Source organism: Rissa tridactyla, chromosome 5, assembly GCF_028500815.1.
Source record: "Rissa tridactyla isolate bRisTri1 chromosome 5, bRisTri1.patW.cur.20221130, whole genome shotgun sequence".
NCBI classification, from domain to species: domain Eukaryota; kingdom Metazoa; phylum Chordata; class Aves; order Charadriiformes; family Laridae; genus Rissa; species Rissa tridactyla.
The window spans coordinates 48,522,526-48,547,839 of record NC_071470.1 but is presented as its reverse complement, the minus strand read 5'-3'; the positions used below and the strand labels follow the sequence as shown (position 1 = coordinate 48,547,839).

Below are 25,314 nucleotides of genomic sequence, written 5' to 3'. Positions count from 1 at the left end.
GACAAGTTTTGTCCTGCCCATATGATGGATAGAAACTTTTTTTAACTAAAAAGCCTGTAGCTTCATTTGACATTGGATGAAATGTCTAATGTCCTTTCATTACGAAAAAGCTTGACCCAGTGCTTTTCAGCTCTCCGAGCTCTGTTGGAACTCAAGCTTTAAAAACTTGGTGTTTAGAACTGTTTGCCAGTGTCTGGATGTTTGTTAGTCTGTCTTAATAACACATGACTTCAGCATTTCCTAATCAAACGTCTTTCTTCTGATGTTTTTCTTACTACTTTATACAAGAAAACTCAAAAAAACCCCAAAAAAGCCTTACTGCTTTATATTCTTTATTAGTTTATTTCGCTTATCCCTGACTTCTAGAACACAGTTTTCCTCCCATGCTATTATAATTATGTGATTAGAATAGTGGTGTTTTAATGTTGCTGAGGACTGTGGGAAGCAGTGAAGAAGTATATTATTCCAAATTCAATAACATGCCATATAGTGTGGAAGCTGCATATGAATAAATTAAATTAATCAAAAAACCTGTTTGGTCTGCCTGTAAAGGTATTCAGGCAGCTGTAAGCTATTTGTTATGTTTAAACTATTGTACAAAATCTATATGAAGTTCTTATCAGTCTGAGTCTCTGAAATTGTTGTTCCAATTGTTTCCTTTCATTTTCAGTGCAGACTCTCTTCTCCTGGCCCTTTTTATACTCTTATGGGGACAAAACCATTGTTAAATATGTATGTAATACCAGTAATAAACTTCAGGCTGCAAAAAATAAATTAACTTTGTTGTGAGTCTTCAATTTGTCTTATTTGTCTTATTAGAATTGTGAAATAAGCTCTGGGATCTGATGAATCTGACTGTATGTGTTTAGTATCTTGTTCTGTAGTTTTATTGCCAGACTGCACAAATAGATAGGTCAATTCTTTTTTTGTCTTTTGCCTTCTGAAAAAAATGCCAGGCTTGTCACTCACACTCTACGTGAAACATCTGAGTTCATATCTTAGGTTTTGCGATGTTGACTGGCATAGTTAGATTTTACTTTGGGCAATTAAATTTCAGTAATGTAGACAGATTTAAAATGTATTTCTGTGTGTCAGTTCTGGAAAACTGTTTTCAGGAGATGAAACAAAAAGGTCTTTGTTGCCAAGTGGTCTGTCTCTTTTAGTCTTAAAAACCAAAGATATGGATGTTAATGATGAGACTAGAAGAAACTAATTCCAAACACAATTGTTGTATGATGTTAGGTAAGTCAAAAGGGATGTAGTAGAAGAAAGGATCTTCTGAGTGAAGGGCAATGTATTGGAGAATGGAAGCAATGTGTCAGTCCATGTTGTCACTTCAGCATAGATTAAAGCCTTTCAGCTCTCCTCTTATCTATTTTTATGTTTGAATTTATATCAATGTAAGGATCTAGTGACTTAATTCATGGAAAATAGGAGCTGAGTGATATAATAGGGCAAAGAGAAGAAGAAAATGCTGAGCTGTGCTTGCACACGAATTAGGGTAAGATATTAAAGTTCAGAGCCAGTTATCTTACTGGATAGATGTTAAGTCTATCTACACAACTTTTTGTTTCACGGGACATCTTTAAAAGTTTAAACTGTGAACTTTATAATAAGATGTGCTGCAAATTTTTCCAAAAAGTAACTTGAGTAGTTTTATTTTAAATATCATCCACCATTAAAAAATAAATGAGCATATGATTGTTCCCATTTTAATTGCTCCAGTTTTAATGGACTTCTTGAACTAGCTAGTGATGTGGGTGTTTTAAAATAGCTTTATTCAAGGTAGTAAAGGCAAGTAAACCTGTATCTTTTAAATTTACTGTTGGTACTAAGCAAAAGATAATGCTTAGTCATGCATTAATAATGGACTAACATAACTAAGAAAATAATAGTGTTGTTTGCTGGCTAGCTTCGGCTGGTGGAAAACCAACATAGTTCTGGTATCTTTCCCCTCTTCATCTTGGATTACTATGGAGATCATGTACGGGAGGTATCTTTTGGGAAATAGTCTTGTAATTCTGCCAGCATTCCTTCATGAACATGCATTCTGAGCAACTTTTGCTGAGTTTACTGTCTCAATAGGATTTATATGTCAAAAATTCATACAGGTTCATCTAGACCCATATAATAAACTGATGAATATCCTTGTTAGTTGCATAAATAAACCTTACAAAAATATGTTTAGCTTTATGTGGTGTTTTGAACTAATTAAAATGGGATTTTAACAAAGAGTTAAAGCAGTTTAAATGCTCTATACAATATAGGTTTTCAGTGTCTTGACTAGACTAAATTAAGCTAATGCAGCTGTTCTGTGTACCTGTATTTCATGCTTTTGCTTCTTTGAGCCTTTAGCATGCTAAATGGCTGAGAAGAGGATAGGTAATCCAGTCTTTTGACTTTGTGGGAATCTTCTGAGTTATAGGGTTTTTATACCTCTATCTCTGGGTCTCACTGAAGTTACAACATTAAAATACTTCTGTTAGATGATAATTGCATAAACATGCAATGGTTTTTGGCTTCCTACAATTGAAAATTATAAGTGAAGCATTTTTTTTTTTGTGATGGTGATCCCTTAACAGATTTGTGGTTTTGAAGTGTATCAACAAATTTTGCTGAACTCTAAAGACTTGATTTTCCTTTTACAAAGAAGGAGGGAAATCACTTATGAATTTGAAAGCAGATTTTCTGATCATCAAAATCTTCTTAGCTAGAAGAGCAATATGTACTCAAAATATAATCACTGTATTGTAGTAGGGGAATCTGTCCTCACTTCCTGTGTTGTACCACAAACCTACATTTGGTGGGAACAAAAAAGAAAGCTATTTATGTTGCTGCCTTACCACTCTAAAATCTCCTTAAGTACAGTCATACCTTCTCTGAAATATGAAGTTTTGTGCATGTCTTTTCTTACTCTAAGGCTGTTTCTAAAGTATACTCCTTTCTAAATTATTGAAGGGGTAAATTGCTTTGTCAAAATGATTACAAATTTTCGGGCAAGCTTTCTTGTTTATCTACGCTTGTGGGGAAAGAAAGAGCAAGCACAATCAGTTGCAGGAATGACATGTTAAAAATTGAAGTTTACATGCAGAAGCAAGTCTCCACTGAACAGTAACTTGCATGTTTATAAACAACAAGAAGGTAGTGTAATGATGATCACTGACTTGATGGCAATTCTGGTCATGTATAAATCAGCAAATGGTAAATCTTTCTTTTAAATTCATATGCAAGGATATCTTTCTTCAGCAGGATATATTTCAACTGGTTAATATAGGTTTTTAAAAACAGGTTTGAATGCAGCTCTTTACCCTGAACTTTGCTTTTTTGCCAATGAAAAAAGTGTAGATCTCTTCAAACAAATATGTGTTTGTGTACATATACACACATATGTATGTATTTATGTAAAAAACCCTGATGTGTATATATACACGGTTGTAGGTCTTAAAAACTTTCGTTATCCAAATATCAAGTTTTTATTTAAGAAGGATGTGTTGTAATATTCTGGTTTATTTAACTCTGTAGTTTGTTTGGCCTATGTTTAGCTTCAAATTAGAATTAAGTTGAATGTACAGAAGTAGTACAATTGCTTAAATTTAGATATAAACTTTTGTCTTTACAAAGCAGATGTTCTGCATTTTAACCTTAAATACAGATGATTCCTTAGATTCTTACTGCAGACATGCTTAAGCAGGTCAGCTGTCTACGTTTCTTTGGCTACAGGTTTAGCTATTTCTGAAAACTATACAATGTGCCAAGGTGCCTCCAGGAAAAAAAATTGATGCCGTGTCCTTTTTGTTAAATCAGTGCCTCTCTTCTGCAATCTGGTTACCCTTTTTCAAGTGTCTCTGCTTTTTCAGTTCCTATTGACTTGCTACATTTTCAGTTAAATGGACTCTGTCTATTAGCTAAACTAAGTTGAAGCAAAGACTTTCCAGCATACCATCAACTGCGAGTACTTAAATGGAAGCACCAGTGCTAAGTCAGTTGTGAAGACTGAAAACAGTATGTATCCAATGTTGTGATATCTTAATTTGTGAGCTCAGGTTCTGCATGTGACTACTATTTGTTGTTCATGCTGTTTATTTTTCCCTTTTTTTGTATAATGTTTCAGATACACAAATATAGCATAATTTACTATTAAAATAGCTGGTTCATGTGGGTGAAAGTATGGCTATCGGAAAATTGATTACTCTGATTGCAATAACATCCTGGGTTTTCATTGTCAACAAGATTTCTGTTCTGCTGGAATTCATATGTTTGTAGGTCTTTCTTTTTTTCTCCTCTGAGGAGTTTGTTTTAAACTAAAGACAGCTAACAAAATTGGTAGGGATGTGATCCAAAGCCACTTCTTGGCAGTCTGAGCCTCTAGGCAGTGTCATTCTTACACACTAGCTTGCTTCTGGTTTGTGGATCGAGCAACTACAGTAGTATGTCAAACATAGATTGGATTTTAAAGACTGTGTTTTCTTTGTAGTTAGAAGCATTGCATATATCATGAATAGTTACTGCACATGTCCAGGCACTGACATCTTAAAGCTATGGATAGTTGTTCTCTGTAAATTTCACTGTTGCTTCTCTGTACGTTTTCATCTTTTTTTGCCTCTGTATGGAAGCAGAGGGGATGCAAAAGAGTACTTGACTCCAGAAACTGCCAGTTTTACAATTTCTTGATGCTTAATTCTTTTGTAGGTGTATTTTTACCTTTTTGCTTTCACTTCCAGAGTAGCTTTTCACTCACTTCTTACTTTTATGAATTAGTAATTTTAAACTGCTTTGAATACCTGAACTTTTCTTGAAGCACTAAATATATTCCACAACACCAGAGGCTTAAATTTCAGTCATGTGGCTGGAAATAACGGTCCAGGAAACCTTTGGGAGCTATTTGTAGAGGTGGGTAAGATAGGAAAAATGGGCAGTAGGATGCTATATGAATTACGGTGTTTGAATTCATAGTTTAGTAGCAGGCCTGCATTGGGTTTCTGTGAAGACTTCAGTTGCCTGAAAATTGGTTGTAGCACGTAATCTAGCTCTCAAAAGTTAAACAAGGTGATCTCAGGCAATTTTAAATCAATGAGTTTCAATAGCAAACAGAAGTAAATGGCAACTTTGTGGTGTGAGCATTTGTGATGTACAGTAGGTGCTCAGAAGGAAGCTGTTGAAGTGATGCCTTTCTGGATGTTCCTCCCATGTCAAATATTCAAGAGATTTCATGTGCTATTTGTAGAAATTAAGAATGCTGTGAATTTTAAAGCTATTTCTTAGAAGGAAATAACTTTTTTTTTAATCTTTAACATTATGATAGTTGCTTCCACACTTCTGGTTTGTAAAATGTTGTCTGCACTTAATCTTAGATCACTTTGTACCCCTGTCGGTTTTTGACTGGAAACATTTTTATACTCATATAGTTGTTTGCTTCAGACCACGTAACATGATGTTGCAGGCCACATCTTTGGTAACCACTGCTCTAAGAGATGGCATTCTAATTGTTCATCAATATAAATAAAATAAATTTCTAGGATAAATAGACAGGCTATACTTACAGTATTTCTCATTCATTTATGTTTTATTTGTGCATTGCAGTAGAATGCTGTAACACCAGTGAAGACATTCCAGCCTAAAGGCAGAATTGCCTGTCTTGAGAGCTGCTGAAACTGCATTGTAGTACTTCTGAGTCACTTGTATCTGTTTTTAAACGCTAACTTTCCATTTTTATTCAAATATTTCCAAGGACTTGAAACGTTCGTTACCAGTTGGACTTGGACTTGCTGAAACCAAAATAACATCTCATGGCTTTGACAGCACCAAAGAAGGAGTTGTTGAGGCAGGACCATTTCCAGGTAAAGGTAACTGCTTTTTTGTCTTTATTTCTCAATCTAAAATCTTTAGGCATATTTTCATACGCTCAGAAATACAATGTTCTGTACCTGCTTTGAGCATTTTAGTGTGAATGTACCCATTGCGATGTGCATTAGTGACGAGCTGTTTATCTTCTCTCGTAGCTGGGTTATTGAAATAGAGAATATATGCTATACTTGTAGTATCTGTCAAGGGAATAGTGGAAACTATTTAGTGTTAAATTGGTCTGCATTTACAAGAAGGGAAGTCCTTGAGCACATTGAAATGGTGTCAGACTGAAGAATTTTACTATTATATTGCATTGAAGTTTTCTTTAAAAGTTGCAGGAATTGTGCTGATTTGAAACATAACTGGAGAGTTATTTATTTCTTAATAAATAGTTCACTTACCCAGAGCAGATTAATGAGTGGAATAATTCTTTGCTGCCCTTGAGACTTGCCTCTCTGTTTCTTGTTATAGTGCATATATTACTTTGATTATTGTTGTTAAGAGTGATAATGCTTTGAGTCTCACTTTCCAGGTACTACCTAATGAAAAAGTGTCTGTTTTCCTATTTTCTCAGCACAGAGTTGTGGTTGTTTATAGCAGAAGGATTTTAGTTAATATTTAATTCACTATGCAAGTACTAATGTATGTTTTAGAGAATCTAAGCTAGTATTAAACAATGAGAAATACAAAGTGATAAAGAAGCCAGTAATGTCAGTGTTTTCCATCTGTCTAAAAACAAGAGTGCCACAATATAGTATGTGAAAGTGGTATTTTAATGAATTATGTAGCTTTGACAATTTCTGAATTCGAAAGGTTTGAAATGATCTCAAATGAGCAGCTGTGAAAATAAGTCTCTTTGTAGTCATAGATTTAATTTACATTTTGCTTCATTTCCTGTTTGGTAAAATGTTGTGCTTCTGAAAACAGTGATTTACATGCTGTACTTTACATACATTACAAAGTGAATGCTGTGGTTTCTTTAAGTCTTTGAAATTAGCAAAATATCTAGCTAAAAACTGGGCAGATGGCAAACTGCTCACCATTCTTGCTGCTTTGTATTCTATTAGCAGGGTAACTGTTGCAGCTGTTAAGTGCATTAATCTGTAAGGGGGAAAAGTGTGTGCTTTAAGCTGTGCTGATATGTTTGAAATCCAAAATGTTCTCTAGTAAGTTATGTACACAAATGATCAGTTTTGGACATGTAATTTTTAACACTTCAGATATCACAGTTTTCCTCCAAGGATATTTTCTTCAGATTTTTCCTAATAGTCTCTCCAAATCGGAGACAGAGAGAAGCGGTAGAAACTGTCGTCTTATGAAACTATGGATAAAAGTAGAATGATTGCTCTATTTCTAAAAATTCTAATTTTTGTTTGTGTCCTTATTAGGGCTTAATTTTCGAATGCAAAGTAGACAATACTGGAGGGGGAAGGGCTTTTAGGATTTGGGGGATATTGAACAATAAAGCGTGCATAAGGCTGCATTGATACTCTGTCAATTGATAAGGATTTTTTAAACTGCTTGTCTTAGCTCGCTTGCTGAAGTGATTCAGTCTTTAGGCCTTTAGCAGGATCTTGCAGTCAAACTTTTATGCCTGGATGAATCCAGTTGCAGCTCTTATGCGATGTATCGCTACAGAAGGGCACGGCAAGTGAACTTTCAATCTCATCTTTCCTGTGCAATTTGATCTAAATAATTGGATTAATTGTGCCCCACGTCAGTAGTGCTCTATAGTATGCTTAAAAGGCAAAAGCTGATTCGGTTACTCTGAGTGATATTTTTGGTGTTACTGGTACCTACGTTTTGTTGAAACTGTTAAAGTTTAGGTGTGATTTTTCTTTACTTCAGCAGCACACTGTCAGCCCTGAAGTATCTCAGAAATTCCCAACAAAAGTAATAAAAGCTCCCCCCCAATATGATGATTACTCATCACTACGGAGAAAAAGCTAATTTGTTTGTTTGGTTTTTAAATCCTGAAAACTTCACAAGAATGCTCCTTCACATTTGGTATGTGAAAGAGTTGCAAAGCTCTGAAAAGCATAATCCTAAAACGGCTTAGAGAATGTGCATGGTGCAAGCCATTTAAAGATGGGTTTGGGGTTTTTTGGGTTTGTTTTTTTTTTTTTTGGAAAGAGAACAAGCAAGTGCTTTAAAATCTTTCTTTTGGAAAGGAGATTACACACCTTAACGGCTAATGGCTTGTATGATCTTCAGGATAGCTTATTGCTGGGTGTTTACACAGACTTAGGAGCAGATGTTAATCGAGTATATCTGACATTGGCACAGATTTCAGAGCTTACTTCACCCCTTAATGCTGTGAGTACTATTCGGTGACAGTGCAGAATGAAATCTACCTAGACCTTAGAAAGGAAATTTCAGCTGCGGAAGCTGTATATAACAATCTTTCATGGAGTTTTATGTTGATAGTATATACTTTACTGATGAAGCTGTCAGTTGTATTTTGATTACTCTAACAAAAAAAAAAAAACCCAAAAAAAGTTTGACATCATGACCTAGAGAAAAATATTAAATCATGAAAACTTGGAGTAGTTCACATGAACAGCTGCGCCTCTTAAGAAGCATTTCTATCAGAAATTCCAGCAACTTTTCTGTGAATGCTTCTATTTAGTGTGTTGTTGAAGCAAATGTTTCTTCGTTTTGAAAAAGACCCTATCAGTGTAAGAGTGCACATTGCTGTCTTAGGGGAAGATGATGGATTTTCATGGTTAAATATGTCGCCTTTTCAGGTTCCTCAGCATCACCCAAATCATCTGTTATATCTCCTAGCAGTGCAGCAGCTAGCAGACTGGCTGGACAAGGTTGCGATTTAATTATTCCCACAGGTATCTTAGCAGTGAATGGATAACGCCCTTGTCTCTGCTGACACTGTACTAACTCCTCCATGTCTATAATAATTTGATTTGCTTTCAGTTGGAAATAGAACTTCTGGGGTTTTTTGGTGGCTCTCATTTCTGGCTTTTAACAATTCACAAAGTAACCTCTGCTTTCCTTTCTGTATGCTGCTTTTTGTCCTATAAAATTTAAAAAATAATTACCAAATGTTAATAATAACAAATGGTAGCTAAAGCGGGAGTAACAAAAATCTTCTATTTAGGGTAAAGCTGGAACTTGGCAGTTCTTGCCAAAATGATCATGTATTCCAGTAGAACAGAATATGAGGTGGCCATTAGGAATTCACAACACCCAAACTAGGCTTTGCCACTTGACTCATTTTGTGCCTATGGGCAAATTACTTAACATCTTTGTCTGTTTCCTCTATATAAAAGGAGAAAACCTATTCAGTTACCTCATAAGGGTGTTGAGAGGATTAATTACTTAATGTTTGCACAGCATTTTGAAGACGTAAGGAACATAGTAGAGCTTGATGCTAAAGGAGTATCTTGAGGCATCTGTATAGACTTTTTTCCAAACTCTTATTTACATAAATAACCTGGCAAGGCTAAGGTGACTGTAAGTAGCAGTAGGGATTAGAGGCAGGAGTAGTCAAAATTGTACATGAATCAATAAAAATGTTGCTTAAAAAGTGGTAGTGCTTTGCAATTCTTACTGTTTAGGACACTAGGAAATATTTTTGCAAAACTAAAACTTAGAATCCGTGTGATATCCCATATTACCTTGAAAATGCTAAGTATTGGCAGTTAATGTGTGGCAATTGGCCCTAGATATTTTTATTTATTGCTTTAAATCTTTTCTTTGTTGTTGTTTTTGTACTGGTGGTTTGTAGAATTAATTATTCCTTATACAATGAGTTAATAAAACCGTAATAAATAAGTTAAATATCGGCTGAACACATGTTCTGTAAAGGATGATGTTAATTGGAAAAGATTAAAAACTATGGTTTGAAATTTATTAGTTGTTCTCTGTGAAAGCAGTTTTTATATGCCAATAATTTTCATTTAATGGTCTGCAGACTGTAAACAGACTTTTAGATTGGCTAAATCCAAGAGGGTATTAAATTACTGGAATTTTAAAAAGTAGATTAAGTAATAAACATGTCTCAAAAGCTGTTTTAAGGTCGGTTAGTAAAACTCCATCCATGCAGGTAAGCTTTATTCAGCCTGTTACCACATGAAATACTAAGATATATGCACAGTTTATGTCAATTTAAAAATAATTCTATCTTTCTAGAATTGATTTTGAAATCTGCATAGTTGTCTTAAGTTTTTACTGTCACCTTGCTCTGCTTTTGCATGTGCAATTGCACAGATTTTCCATACCTGCTATTAATCCCTTAAAACAAAAAAAAAGCGAGGCCTTGAAGATTTGCTTTGTGTCTGACATAGGAGGCAGAGCTCAGCAGAAGAGTGGACCTGTTGTGTTAGCAGATGAAGTAAAGAATCCGGCAATGGAGAAATTGGAGTTGGTGAGAAAGTGGAGCCTAAACACTTACAAGGTATGCAGACATATTTTTGCGTGTATGTATGTATTCTAGAAATGGGTTTGCTACTAGATCAGACTAAAGCTTTCAAAGTATTGTACCGCTGTATGAAAGTAATCTGTTGTTGCAGTGAGCATAAGCGGAAAGGCCTAGTTTTCTTCCTAGTGAAGCATTCTTTGTAAGCCTTTTTAAATACCTGGTTTTAAGTGTAAAATCTTTCATAGGTATTATTGATTTTAAAAGGTAAAGAATGTTCCATTTCTCACGTCCCCTTCAACATACAGAATGTACAGATTTCAGTACAAATGCTTGTAATTAAATCTTCTTGCTGTCTTTGAGTTGATTGCTGATACAATAAAATTTTAGCTGACGGGGAAAAAGTCAATCCCATCTACAAGTTCCATACTTGTTGCTAATTGCTATTCTGATGGTTTTGTTCTGCCTTGGCTGGTTGTTTTTCTGAGTGTTGGAATTGTTGCTTCAATTCAGGTGTATTTTAGTCTTGTATGATGCTTCTTTGTGATCAGTTGGGATTTGATGAAATTAAAATAACAACAGAAGAATAAAGAAAAGATGCTTAAAGCACACTAGTTTGCCAGAAGTGACTCTCATTAAAAAAACTATAAGGTAAGGAAAATTGCCAGGGAATACATCACTATCAGGAGTTTTAAACAAAGACCAGTTTTGAAAAATAGCTTTTTAATATGCCTGCAACTTAAATGACAGAGATATGGGCAGATGGGTCATGGATTAGTGAGATCTACTTCAAACCATGAAAAAATGAAGAATCTGTGGAAAAAACTTCACTTGTAAAACACAGATCTGAATCCCTCCAGTGTTTTTAAGTCCAGATGAGGACTTCCTCACCAGCAAGGATGGGAAAAAGGGCGACATTCTACCTACTAGTAAATGGTTATGCTGTTCTTTATATTAGAATCAGAAGCTTGCATCTTTTTAATGTCTAATTAAATGGCTTTTAGAATTTCTGCTGCTCTTGTAATCTAGAATTTGTAGCAACTGCGGAAGTCTGTCAGCTACTCCCGGACTGTGCTGTGGTCCAATCAGAATCTGTGCTATTCAGTTGAAGCTGTTCTTTATAATTCTCTGTCTGTATAAGAAGCATTGACTCTTGAGATTGAATCTGCTATACCACGACTAAATAAGAGAAGACTTAACCTCATTTGCTTTTTTTGGAGCCCTGATTTAGAAGACAAAACCAAAAAAACTCCATGTCTCAACGGCAGAAGGATTGCAAACCTATTTATGTGAAACAATAGCCAGTTGACCAGTGAAAAATGCTGGGAAGAGCGGTCTTGGATCCTTGTTTACAACATTATTTCATTGTCAGTAGTCTTTGCAAAGTCTGGATTTTTAGATTTCTTTCTTGGCTTAAACATCTCCCTCCCTTAAATCCATAATCCCACCAGTTATGGCATAGCAAACAAAGACTAGTGCTTTCAGAAAACTAAATTAATCTGTTTTCTCAAAATCTATAAGCTTGAAGTTATTTCCCAAGTATGGCTAAGGAGATAGGTCAGTTAGGATCTTTCTAGAGTCCCATACTGGCTTCTTGTATGGCTTTTTTTGGAGGAAGAGGATTGTTCAGAGAAAGCTTATGAATTCATTGTGAATTGAGGAAGCGTTATTCAAATTTTCCTGGAGATGACAAACATTTGAAATCACTTTATACATAGGCTACATAAAAAAAGCATATTTGATTTGATTAAGGAGAGTGTTTCAGTTTGTGGACATACTGGCTTGCTTTGGTTCCCTTTAGGAACATCGTGGGAAGAGGCCTCCTCCTTGTAATAGCTAACTGATCATAGGTTAGAAGATGGAGGGGGAAAAAAAAAGGGCAGGAGTAAATGGTTCGTGGAGGCAAGTCAACAGTTGAATCCCTCTAAGCTGAAAACCATGCTCTTCAATGTACCGGACATTGATGTGCAAGTGGAGTTGGTGGTGAAACTTGCTGTTAGGAAGTTGTTTAGGAATCTCACACGAGTTGTTCCTCTGTCACTGTGTCTGTATCAGGAGTTGTCAAATCCAAATTATTGGATGTGTTCAGAAGTCATACCCATCTGTGAAGAGATGATGAAGTATGCCTTCATGTAGTTCAAGTACCTCGCTTTTTGTCTTGTATGCATTTTTGTGAATAAGACAATTGCTGTTGTTATCCCCCACTTTTATTTCTGTTTTAAGAAACCGTTTCCAATTGAAAAATCACAGGAAGCTGCTCTTCTTTCTAGCCTAACCATGAATTTCTGTAGACTGTTTAACTTTTCTCTGTAACTTTGAATTCAATAAGATTGTTCTGTTGCCTTTGCAACTACTGTCACTCTTCTCTCTCCAGTCTTATGCTCCCTAGTAATCATGAGTTAGTGTAAAAAAAAAAAAAATAAAAATTACCTGTCTTTCCATATCTAGTGGCAAGAGCTTTTTCTGTTCTTTCCCCTTCCCTTGCCTCCCCCGCCTTTGCATGAGAAAGGCATTTTTAGTTTAGCAAGAAGACATAGGCACAAGAAAGTCATGACTCCTCTTGACTTTCAGCAATTATAATAAAAAGCTTATCTTTTTCGTTTACATGCAACTTCTTAAACTTTGAGGGGAAAAAAACCCCAATATACCTGTTTTACAAGCCTGTCTTTAATACCAGGCTACTAGTGGGACTTTTATTTCTGAGACATGTCCAGTAATGTCTCTGTTCATCTTTTAAAATATGCCATTTCAAATAGATTTTGCTTAAATGTATTTTTGGTGGGTTTTTTCCATTGAGACTTGCTTTTCTTGAACTTCGCCTTGCACAACTTCTTGAGGAATGTGGCCTTATTCAGGACAGTGTTCTTTACAGGTAGTCTTTTAGAATGAAGCAAAATGGAATTAATGTGTGGAATTCTCTGTTTGCTAGTGAGAATATACAGCAACTTGTGTGTGCTAGTCCACTTAACCAGAAAGTTAGATAGAAATAGAAAGTGCATCTTCTTTCTCAATTATTCTTGTTCAGTCCCAGTGTTCAACTTTAGTTACATCTCATTTAACAAAGTATGCAACGTAAGTCTTTCAAATTACTAGTTTTTACTCACTTGTCACTCCTGGATTTTTTTAGGTGACAAAAAACTCCTTGGTTGCAAATAATTCATTCTTCTGTAATTTATTCTTTGCCTTCCACAATTCAGATTTTTCTCCTGCATTTCCATAGTTGCGTGTCTCACCTTTTTTGGAAAATATCCAAAATTTGTCCATCAGTTCCATAGTTCCTAGTGAAATGCTTATTCATGCTCTGATCACACTCATTGCTAAGCTGTATGTTGCAATTTCTGTTGCAGACTTTGGTAGTAAAGTTGTATTCTGTGTTGATATGATTTGTTATGCTCTCCCAAATTTCTGATTCTTGACAAATGTCTCCCCGATTAGCTGTGGTCTTTCTTATTAACTGGTTGAATCTAATGAAGTAGTCCAAATAGTCTGTACCTTCCAATCTAAAGCTTATGAGTTATGACCTGATCATTCTTGAGTCTTTCCTGTGTTTGTCTATTAAATTTAGAAAGGAAATAAAAGTTCTAGCATGTTAAATGTGTATGTCCTTTGGACATTTTAAGACTGGATTAAACTGAAGTCCTTGAATTTGGAAACCCTGGGAAATCCAGTGATGTAATGTATTTGGGGAATGTGATATAAGATAGGCTTGGGCATTATTTCACCTAACAAAATAGCAGCTTTGCACTTAGTTTAAGTCCCTTCAGAGTAGCTGTGGCCTTGACGACTAACTTAGTTTCCTTGTAATTCTGTTTCTAGCAGTAATTCTTCATATGTGTAACTTGGTTATCGCTTCACCTCGTGGGATCACAAATGAACTTCAAGTAACTTACTGTAACAGTAAATAATTCCTGCTTTCCATAGAGAAACTGTATGGCTTTTGCCACACGTCTGGTTTACAAATGGCTTCTCCTGTGTCTCAGTGAGGGGAAACCCAAATGTGTGTCTTGGGAGGCTCACTGACAAGTTGGGCTCAAATCTCTGGCAGAAAAGGTGTCACAGATATAAGGGGAATGTGTTAGCAGCCTCAGCTGTCACAGCCATTGGCTGGGTGAAAGTGTCTACAGCCTTGTAAGAAGAGCACATTTTCTGCTCACTGTGTTAATACAAATTTGTCAAAAATTTGTCTTGTAAGAGAAAAGAAATATTAAGTCTTTCTGAGACAATCATCTCCATTTTATAGATGTGTAAATAATGAGAAACGTATTTTAATAGCTTTATGGATTTCTCAGTAGGAGTTCCCAGTTTCCTAGTCAGCTTTAAAAAACATGCTGAAAAAAACCATGCTCTTTACTGTCCACCCTTAAATAAACTCCTAAAATAACATTTTTGGAAAACGTAACATAGATGATCTGGAATTGAAAGGTTGGTAGACAAAGCCCAAAAGATTACTAACTAGATATTTTTATGCAGAACTAGTGATACTCCCATTAACTGACTTCAATGCAGTGGGCTAAATTGCTTCTTTTAACTTAATGAGATTCACCAAACCTAAAAAGAGATAAGAGTTCTTTTACTTGAGAAACAATTAGTTATGCTCTTGATTTGCTAACTTGAATATTCATCTTAGTAGGAGTTGAGACTTGTCCAACTGTTCTTGCTGAGTCCTGATAAACTTCTAAAGAGTGTGTTGTTTTTTCAGTTTGTTGTGCAAACTTATATTGGGAGGGGTGATTGTGAAAGAATTGTATGTAATTATATGTCCCTTGAAGCTGAAAATGGGTGTATGCTGTGTTGTCTTGAATATACTTGATTCTTTATAATTTAAATTTTTTTTTCCCCAGTGTACACGTCAGATCATCTCTGAAAAATTGGGTCGTGGCTCAAGAACAGTAGATCTGGAACTAGAAGCTCAGATAGATATATTGAGAGATAACAAAAAAAAGTACGAAAATATCTTGAAACTGGCACAGACACTGTCCACACAACTCTTCCAGATGGTACATACCCAAAGGCAACTTGGAGATGCATTTGCTGACCTGAGTTTGAAATCATTGGAACTTCATGTAAGACTTTTATAGTGTTAAAAAATAAAATGGCAGAGATGAAGATAAGCCTAATTGACTCATGCAGGGTATATAGCAGTTAGCAGCTATTTTTCTAAACATTGTAGTTAACAACATATTAAAATGTTCTTTGTGTTAAAAGCCTATGTAATTCACTTAAAACTATAGGAAATTATTGAAATTACTGTAGTTCTTGTTGTTTCTTAAATGTTTGCTTTTAGTTAATGGTTGGACTCAAGAACTGACAACTTTCCTTTGTATAGAAGATACATTTTACTATCCATTTTGCTTCTAATGAAATGTCATCAAAGTGTTCCAGAGTGTTACGTCATTTCAATTACAGGATGTCTTTGGGGAATAAGCCTGGGAGTAGGTAGAATAGGGCACATTACTTCACTTGTGCACATTGAATGTGAGTAAATTATTTTTCTGTAGGATATTTAAGCATTGAGATTTCATCTCAAAGTCCTTTTTTAATCAGAATTTTGCTACTAGTAGGACTAATCTGTATTCTTGTGTTGTTTAGAGTTTCTGAGCAAAAGAGGCAATCTTTAGATACCTGTGTTTGGGTTGCTATGATTCCTTGGTTTAGAAGTTTATGTAACACTGGCACTTTTTGTTGCTGATAATAAATCTGTCTGCAGTAAAGAGAAAGAAGGTAAATGTTGCTTACAGAACACAGGAGCTGGCTTGTTCCTACACTGGTTGTTCTGTACTTCTAAAGTTAAAGCAATTTGATACTGCTACTGTTCTTTTAGAAAAACAGTACTAAGGGGCTTAATGATTCCTTAAAACATAGCAGCTGAAACAGCCCAAATTACCTTTGCGAGTATTAAACTTTAAACCTCTGTTTATTTTTCCCTTTTCATGATTTTCTATTCCCATTGAGTTTTAAGGGAGGAGGTGGAGTTCATGCTTGCATGGAGGAAACCTAACTGATAGCTAGCTGAAAAAATTTGAGACTCCTGCACTGGAGTACAGGAATTCTTAATATTACAGCGTGACAGATGAAAATCTGTGGAAGTAGAGCATTTCTAGCAGATAAAGAATTAAGTAATCTGCTAAAAGGAGTCTGTTTTGATGATCAGTTTACTCTGACACAAATATGGGCATGTGGTTTGTGTCAGAACTTAGTGATGGTTATGAAGTATGTGCTGAAGCTGGATGTTTCTTCTGAAACTTGGATTAAATCTGGCATCATGCTCTTGTCTAATGAATGCTGGGGTTTTTTCCATGAATAGCTTGTAACTTCTAATGGGAATACTGTTCTTCCAGGTTCTTTCAGCATCTTGTACTGGTCTTGGAATTTGTTTCAGTCATTCATCTCTTGTGTAGATTATTGAATGGGGCTCTTGATGCAAATCAAATAAAGGTTTCTGCTGCTGTAATAAAAGTTATCTAACCTTTGCCTCTTGGAGACTTGCCTGATGTTTGTCTCTTTCCTCTTTGTGTTTTCCCTTTGTTTAATCTGTACTGTATTACTGTCTGTAGCCTGGCCTATTCTTGGATGTTTGGTTAGCATTGTTGCCTCTAAAACTTGTGCAAGACTAAAAGTAAAATTCCTGGACAGTTAATCTTTAATGTTTAATATGATAACAGTATATAAATTTAAAAAACCCAAAAACAAAACCAACACCACTTCTTAAGGTAATATTTCCTATTTTATACGTGTTAACAAAATGAGATCTTAATGTGGTATCTGCAGAGGTATTACTTAATGTGAATGTTTTGCTGTTTCTCTCTTGGATACAAAGATAACTCCTGGTTCCAGGCTCATGTGCCTCTAATTATATAGAGAGATGAATTCCAATTTTAATTGACCTGTGCGTAGAGTATGAACTGAGTGTAAACTCTTGATAGAGGAAGGATTTCCTGGCTGTTTCTTAAGAGGTATCTGCAGAGGTCATGGACAAAACTCAAAAGTTTTTATATGAAACTGCATGAACCAGTAGGAGGACAGTTTTGGCGGCTAGCATGCTTCTTAGTACTGCAGGCCCCTGCAGTCCCATCCTTCTTACCCTCTTCCTTTGGAGCTGGTGGTGTTGCTCATTTGAGTCTGTGGTGATCTGGGTCAGAGGACCAGATGGAAAACTAATTGCAGTCTTGCCTGCAGGAGGGAAAAGATGGGACTAAACACTGCTGAAAAGGGCAGTCCTACTGCTGTTGTCTCTGCCTGTATGCTCCTGCTTCTTCCCTGTACTAGTGCTTCTGTTACTGGCAATGTTAGAGCAAAACAACCTGAAAAAGACTTTATTTTTTGATTTCAGCAAGATCTGTAGTGATTTTTCTGGTTGCTTTTGCCACGCAAGCAGCTGTGCAAAGCAAAGGTGACAGATCTTTAGTGGTGTTTAGAGGGTTGCCTGAAGTTCTCTTCCTTCTTTTCTTCTCCCTCAAATTGCTAATTTCCACTGCACCTCCTTTTCTAGGGGCTTCTTCCCTTACCATTGCCCATTACCCTTACTCTCATGAAGTTGTTAATGTGAAATATCATTTGGCTTTGGTGTTTGTGTTCTAGACAGATGAAAGGAAACTGGGAGAATACAGCACTTCTGAGTCAGCTGTTGGCAGGGTGCAAGCCTAAAGACCAAGTTCCAAATATGAATCTACTGTGTTTTACAGCCATTACAACCAGAGATTGTACTCTTTTGTGAGAACTCCCATCTGCAAAACATGAAGATGCCATATGGATGACATAAATATAATAATTGGACTTGTTTGGCATCCATGTGTTAGGAAAATCTTTGCAGCCTTGGTCAGGGTTTACACTGCTCTTAACAAATACATGAAAAAACATATATCCAAATGTGACTGAAATGCCTTGGAAATAATTTTGCCCTTCTCCCTTTAAAATTTATAGCTGAGCTGCATTATCATTTTTATTTGCTATCCATTATAGTGTTCTGCTTTTCAGTTATTTACAATCTATCAAACTATGGTAGATGTTGGAGGTTTTTTGCAGTGCTGTTTTCCAGAATGTGAGAATAAAACTTAATAGCTAATTAATGTTGTATGCCCTTGTGAATTCAGTTATATTACTGTATTTAATGTAGTGGTGTCTGTTGGTATTAAAGCATTACCTAGACAACCACATGAGAGATGCTGGATTAAAACCCTGCTGAATGACAATGTAAAGATACATTAGCACTTACTTTTAAGTAACATTCAAGACTTCAACTGCAAAAAAAGATCACATTATAAAGTAGGACTTAAGATGTGTGGTAACAATTGTAAAACATGTTTTACTGATGTTAGATTTCATAAAAACTGTGAACTGAATATTGTATTGAAATCATGTCTGTTTAACCACAAGCATACCCAAACAGAAGTGACAGAACTTCAACATCTGTGCGTTTGTATTTTTTTTATAGTTGCTGATGAATGTTATGATTTTAAATGATCTACAGTTTTGTTTTCTCTGCTTTGTCTTTGTAGGAGGAGTTTGGCTACAATGCAGAGACGCAGAAACTTTTAGCTAAAAATGGAGAAACTCTTCTTGGGGCTATTAACTTTTTTATTGCCAGTGTGAATACACTGGTGAATAAAACAATTGAGGATACACTATTGACTGTGAAACAGTATGAAAGTGCCAGGTAGCTATTCTATGTCTAGCTATTTTCATTACAAACTAATGTTCAGGAAACAGGCTTTGTACCAGACTTTTGTACGCTAGTCCTTGTATTTGCGTGACTAATCTGTCAAGTATAACACAACTCCGGTATAATTAGGATTTACAGTTAACTGCCTTATTGCATGTATCTTCACATGTTTTATAAATGCTCTGTTGTAGACTCAATTTTACTTGTTAGTTCTATGTCTAAGAGTAATTATAGCTATTTTTTTCCTGTGTGCTGGATTAAGGTGGCTTTCTAAGTAATGTGACAGTGCAAGATTAACCCTTTAATTTAGCTACATTGTAATAGGTGAAATAATTTTTGATTGAAAAACGTTTAATCATGTGCTTATGTTGATGTACCATGTGTAATTCACACTCAGTTTTTATGCAGAAGTTGCAGGCATGGTCAGAAGGGGGAAAATAGAAAAAGAAATGTCTTTGAGTGAATAAAATCTAGCAGTAGATAATGGGTTTCCTGCCCTGGAGAAGATTACTTTTGGATATGGCATAGTACTCTAAAGCCAGGTTCCCTTCTCCTGCTAGGGTTTGGACTTTTGGTCCTTTCTGATGCTTTGTTCCATTCTGACTTTCACTTAATAGGATAAAGTGTGTTTCTTTTAATTTGCCAAAGGATGTAGTTTATGCATGTTATTTCTTTGTGATTTTGATCAAAAATTGCAAAATGCTTGAGTTTTGAAGTTCTTTCCTCCCCTTTTTTTCCCTGTTGTTCTGTTCTAATGCTTTATCTGTAAGCAAATAGTAAGCTATTGTTTTTATATTTAGGTAAACTTTCAAAAGGCATGAAAGGCAGAATTAATCTGGATTGCTTTTTTTTATATTAAAGTATTAAAAAAAAAAACAAACCCAAAACAGTTTACACATTTTCCAGGTATCCCCTTGAAAATTCATACAAAATACATCAGCTAACATCGTTCTTGCCAGTCACTTTCAATTTATGGCTCTTCCCTCCTAAAATACCTTAATTATTTTCCCTTTTTGTTCTTTACAGACATCAAGTATTTTGCCATTTCAATAAGGCAAATAAATTACAAAGGTTCTTTGCTTACATAGCCAGTCTATCATTTTGGAATGTGAAAGTAGGTCACATTTATTCCTGTGCCTCTTCTTCCCTGTCCCCAGTTGCACTCCAACATTCCCCTCTTCTATCAACTATGTATTGGTTTGTTTCCTTTTTGGAATTAAGTCATAAATTATTTAAATAAAGCCTGAATCATAGTGACAACACGAATCAGGAAGTGCCCTGTGAATATTATAATTCCTTTTACTTCTGAAAATGTTATATTTTATTTTGGGGCAGTCATACCACCAACTGAAAAATTGTGTTTATAACCAGGTTTTAATCCTGATTTTTTTTTTCTCCCCAATTTTAGAAATGTCTGAGGCAGTATTTTCAAAAAGCCAGGAATAGGTTGGTTTGCTCCATTAAAATTGGCGGCTATCGCATGCTGAGATGCTAAGTTCCATTATTTGAAAACTACAAAGAGGTGTGGAAGGAAGAGTGAGGCTTTGGGCAGGTCTGCCTGTGACCCTGCAGTGATTTCTGGCTATTGTCTCTTGCTTTACCTGGTCAAGTGCTAGGTGGCGGTGAACAAAGGAGCAGAGCACATCTTGTGTAAGAGGAGGAAGAAAAAAGTTAGAGGTTGTTACAACATTTGTCTTATCCACTTGCAATAATGTTTTTAAATATAAAAATAGTTTATCTGGCAAGGATCCAGTGTTCAGTAGACTTGTATGTAACACTGGAAAGCAGAAGATTAATTTAGTGATATAATCTTTAAACTACTAACATTCCATAGGTGCTTTTCCAACTTATGTTATACGCTGATGAATAGAAAGCTTAACTTAAACTTTCTTGGAAAAAAAAAAGCCAAACCAACAACAATCAACCATAATGTTTTTGAAGACAAAACTAAATATTCAAACTTAATTCTGTATTAAAAATAATTTTAAGACATTTTGATTTATTCCATTAAAACAAGTAAGAAGGTATGACTAGATCATCTCTATTCATGTAATAAAATGGTACAGTCTAATATAGAAGGATATCAAGGAGGTTTATAACTTTTTTTTAATAAATAGTGGTATATGAAGACTAGCTGGTTCAATTAAAATGTTGTCAGGTATCTGCAGGCAAGAGCCTATACCATAACATAAATTCTCTTTCTGCCAGCAGTATCCATGATAGATAATTTGGAGAGAACAAGAGTAAATTAAAAAGTAGTTTTCGTCTGTCATATCTAGTCATGGGATAGATATCTTTGGTGCAGAGTTAGTTTAAATACTTATGTATCTGTTAGTCTTAACCTTCTGTCTTTCTCTTACCTTTTCTCCTTCAGTGGTGGTATTGATCCAGAGAGTCTGACTTCCCTAGGAAAATTAAGATAGGCCCTCAACAGACTATAAATAATGCATCATCTTTTTTTTCAGCCTGTTTATCCATAGGACAGACAAGTTCTTGTAAAACTACTTGTGGAAGAACTGTAAAACTGTTCCAATTAATGCATACAGAGAAGCCTAGAGCATGCTGAAAAAGCCATAGGACAGAGTTTAGTAAAAGTGAGCCATTGCTCAAACATCTGCTTAAAGGGGACATCCTGCTCTTGGTGCTTCTCTTGCTCTCAACACAAACTCTTCACTGAAATGATTCAAAAGTAGAAGAATCACCTGAAAATAAATTTACTAGCTATATCTGGGTTAGTAAGCTGAGATGTCCCAGGAGAGGTTCTGACTACCAAAGCCAGCACAAAACAGAGGGTTGGGAGCATGTGGCTGAGACAGGAACAGAAGTGGGGGCTACTTGTTGAGGCAGCTTTATACAGTGTGCTTATGGGTGATTTTGCTTGATGAGTAGGAGGAGGGGGGAAAAAACTTGCCTTTTATTTTTTCTATACTTGACTGTTTTGTTCATCTACTTGGCCCTGTATGTGAGGTCTGTTTTGAGACACTTTGCCTTTAGAATTTTTTTCCTCCTCCTCTTCCTTCTCAGGATTGAATACGATGCTTATCGAACAGACCTAGAAGAGCTGAATCTTGGCCCTCGTGATGCAAATACTCTGCCAAAGATTGAGCAATCACAACAATTGTTCCAAGTGCATAAAGAGAAATATGACAAAATGCGTAATGATGTATCTATCAAATTGAAATTTTTGGAAGAAAATAAGGTAAGCTACAGCTTCTGATGTTGTGTTTGGGAGTTTTGTCCTGTAAGTTTCTGCTTTGATAGAAATACTTCAGTTGTTAGATCTTAAAATATATCTTAATTTAAAAGTAGAGCGAGCAAAAAAAATAAGTTGAATTTTTTGAGTTCTTGCTGTATCACCAGAGGACAGACTTTTATAGTGGGCAGCCTGAAAAGTTCCTAATCAAGCTGCTGCAGCTACAAATGGCAAATACTATGGCAGTAAGTTTCATGTTGATATGGGAGGTTTCAAGTTTGGAAAAGCATTACTTTTCCAGTTTACCACATCTAATGGTTAAATGAGTCATATAACTACTGATTTAAAGTAAATGTTTGACAACACTGTCATGGAGGATATGCACAAAGAAAGTGAGAGAACTGTGAAGAGGCTTCTTCAAAATTAAGCTTTCTTTAATAACTTGAACTGAGAAATATAACTCTATAATTAATGCCTATATAGCTTCTTAATTCTAAACAGAGCTCCTTGTACTGTTGGTTTGAAATTGTTTCTTTTTCCCCATATGTGTTTATTCCAACCATACAATTTCATCTATACCCTCTTAAGGATGGGATTCCTAACCTTCTTATTCTGTCTACCAGGCAAAACTAGAATAGCCATACAGAACACTCTATTAAACTGTGTTTTTTTGATAAACAAGTCATTCTAAATTATTTCTAATTAGATGTAAAAATGATGGTCCTTCAAGATATGATTTTTGTTCGTACTCATAGTAAATGGAATGGTTATAATCAGCTATTACTCTATTTCCTGTGACTTCAGAAGGAGGAAGATATTATCAAAACTTACATAAAAGGTAGTAGTTTGTCAGTTTGTCCGTGTCTAGCAGTGGATTAACATTTTCAGTATGGGTTAATATATTTTAAAGATCTGAATGTAGGTAACAACTGCCTGTCAGAGAATACGGGAGCGGCCCCAAATGACAACAGTAGCAAACTAGGCTCCTTGCATGGAAGGAGGAAACTTTAAGGGAAAATCGTGGGTACAAGCCAAATCAATTGAAACTGATTACTATTATGAATTCTTGAATATATTATCAGATATGCAGTTGCATCAGCTACTTAAAATTAAGATGAAAGGCAGGGAAGAAACATGAACTGTCAACAGATGAGAAGAAAAAAAGTGCAGAAAATAAAACCTTTTGTTTTCCAAAACAATATATGTTAAAAATGTAGCTGCTAAGCACTGTTACTTCATACAGGCATTTGCATCAGGGGTCTGGAGTCACATGGCCATTAAAAGCTAATGAGCCAGATCATCAGATGGTTAAAAACTGGTATTGCCCGACTTTCATTTCTTGCTGAACTTGTAGCCCATTAACTTTCAAATGTAAAAAATCCCCATGAAATTAATTTTCTGGAATACACTGAAGTCTAATGCAAATGCTGATACTTATGCTTAAATTAGAAAATGCTCTTAAGAACTGAGTTTAAAACTATGCTAGATTGAAAACGGGTATGCTGAAGGTGTCTCCTCCCCCCCCGCTTTGTTTTTATCTTCTAGTAAATTGTTTGCCACTAATATAATGTACTTCTGTTGAAATGGTTTGATCCTTCCAGCTCATATCTGTACAGGAATTCTGATGCTTAAGTTCAAATTGGTTGAAAACCTGCTTCCTCTTGGTTTGCATTAACTATATAGCAGACTGATCAATTTATATTTATACAGATAGGAAAGTTTTAGAGTGAAAGCATTTTATTTCCATTGTGTAAAAAAAGTTTCCATATTTTTTTAAAAATTAGATAATTTATGGAACACGAATGAAGTTGTCTTCCTAGTGACGGTCTTGAATTAGATCAAGCATCCTGTTAGCAGTCACAGCCTACAAATTTTGTTTTCTGAAAGAGATTGTTTTTTCCTTCCTGCCTTTTCTTTTAGATTATATAGAGGAGACTTTTTTACATGTTTAAGCCTTTTTATCGCTGGTTGACATTTCTCAGTTTTGACACTGGAGATGTCAAAATACTTACTCAAGGGTGTATGTAGTTTTGTTCCCAAAAGCCATAGAAAGGACTTCCTTTACAGTCAAATATTGGCTTAAATATAATTATCTACTGAGAGCTTTACTCAGATAAGATTTACTTTGGTGTTTTCTATTTGTTGTATAGGATTCTCCACAGTAAACAATATGTAATCTTAATCCTAAAGCTTCATTTCAGAAGCACTTTTTTTTCCATCTTGCATCTGTCTCTGATAGTTTTTGTTCTTCTGTTGCCCAGAATACTTACCGGGGTGTAGTGGGAGGCAGTGGTTACCTGAGAGATGATGTTCTTGCCAATCTGACATCTTTATTCCTTTTTGTGGTGTCAACCATTTTTATTTTTTTTAATTAATGTCAATGGAGGGAAGCTCCTGTGAGACCTCGTTCTTGTCCTGCAGCTAGTATTAAGAAATTGGAATGCACAATTGATTTGCTAGACAACTGTATAACCATTATAAACATTACTTTTAATTTTTAGCCGCATACAAAGTGTAAGTGACTGCTCTTAAGTCAATTACTACTTATATTTTAAAGGATTATTAACTCAATAAGTATAGGATTAGTAAGTATAGGATCTAGACTTTAATTTTAGTTAGATTTAATAATGTCAGATGTTCTACTTTTTCCAAAGGTACATGATAATAATTGCTGTGATCCACCATAATTTAAGCATCTGTAAATATAGCATGTGCCTAATGTGAAGGAGAAGAAGGGCAGGAGGCAGAGCACAGTGGGTACAGCTGTACGAGTGTGTCTGTAACACAGCTGATTCATCTGTGGGAGTAGTGCACTGTGCAGGAGGAGGCTTAAACTGAAGACCTTATATGATGTTGAACTCCCAAGTGGAAGGGTGATTTTGATATTGTTAGGCTGTTACAGTAGTCCAGGGGAGGGAATTATACTGGTTATACTGATACTATATCCTTAGTAACAGGAACTTGCTATTTTGTGTGTCTGTCTGCAGGACAGCATTGGTGCTGATTTAATAGGATGGGAGATCAAAATAAAGGAAGATCAGATGGACAAGATACTGGTTTTACTCAGCATTTCACAAAGGGCCTTTCTGTAGCAGGTTTTAGAAAGCCTGTGCTGTTGCAGGCTTATTGCATACAAGGCAAATGAGGGTTATATTTGAGCAGCTATAACAAGGCATGGCCTTGCCAGACTCACGTTACAGTGTACTAGAACATGCAAATCTCTAATCATCAACTTTATTAATA

At 35.5% G+C, this 25,314-nt stretch overlaps 1 protein-coding gene across 9 annotated transcripts in view; it reads left to right on the top strand.

Annotated features, from left to right (window-relative positions):
* Positions 1-25,314, top strand: part of ARFIP1 (ADP ribosylation factor interacting protein 1) — a 45,111-nt gene that overhangs the window by 13,191 nt on the left and 6,606 nt on the right. For 4 of the 9 annotated variants that reach the window (XM_054202468.1, XM_054202474.1, XM_054202467.1 and 1 more), the window contains 6 exons: positions 5,729-5,843; positions 8,592-8,687; positions 10,149-10,258; positions 15,061-15,282; positions 18,715-18,872; positions 21,903-22,077. In XM_054202468.1, the coding sequence (XP_054058443.1) occupies positions 5,729-5,843; positions 8,592-8,687; positions 10,149-10,258; positions 15,061-15,282; positions 18,715-18,872; positions 21,903-22,077 (876 nt within the window). The remainder of the gene's footprint in view (positions 1-5,728; positions 5,844-8,591; positions 8,688-10,148; positions 10,259-15,060; positions 15,283-18,714; positions 18,873-21,902; positions 22,078-25,314) is intronic. The other 5 variants (XM_054202472.1, XM_054202471.1, XM_054202470.1 and 2 more) reach the window with 5 other exon arrangements.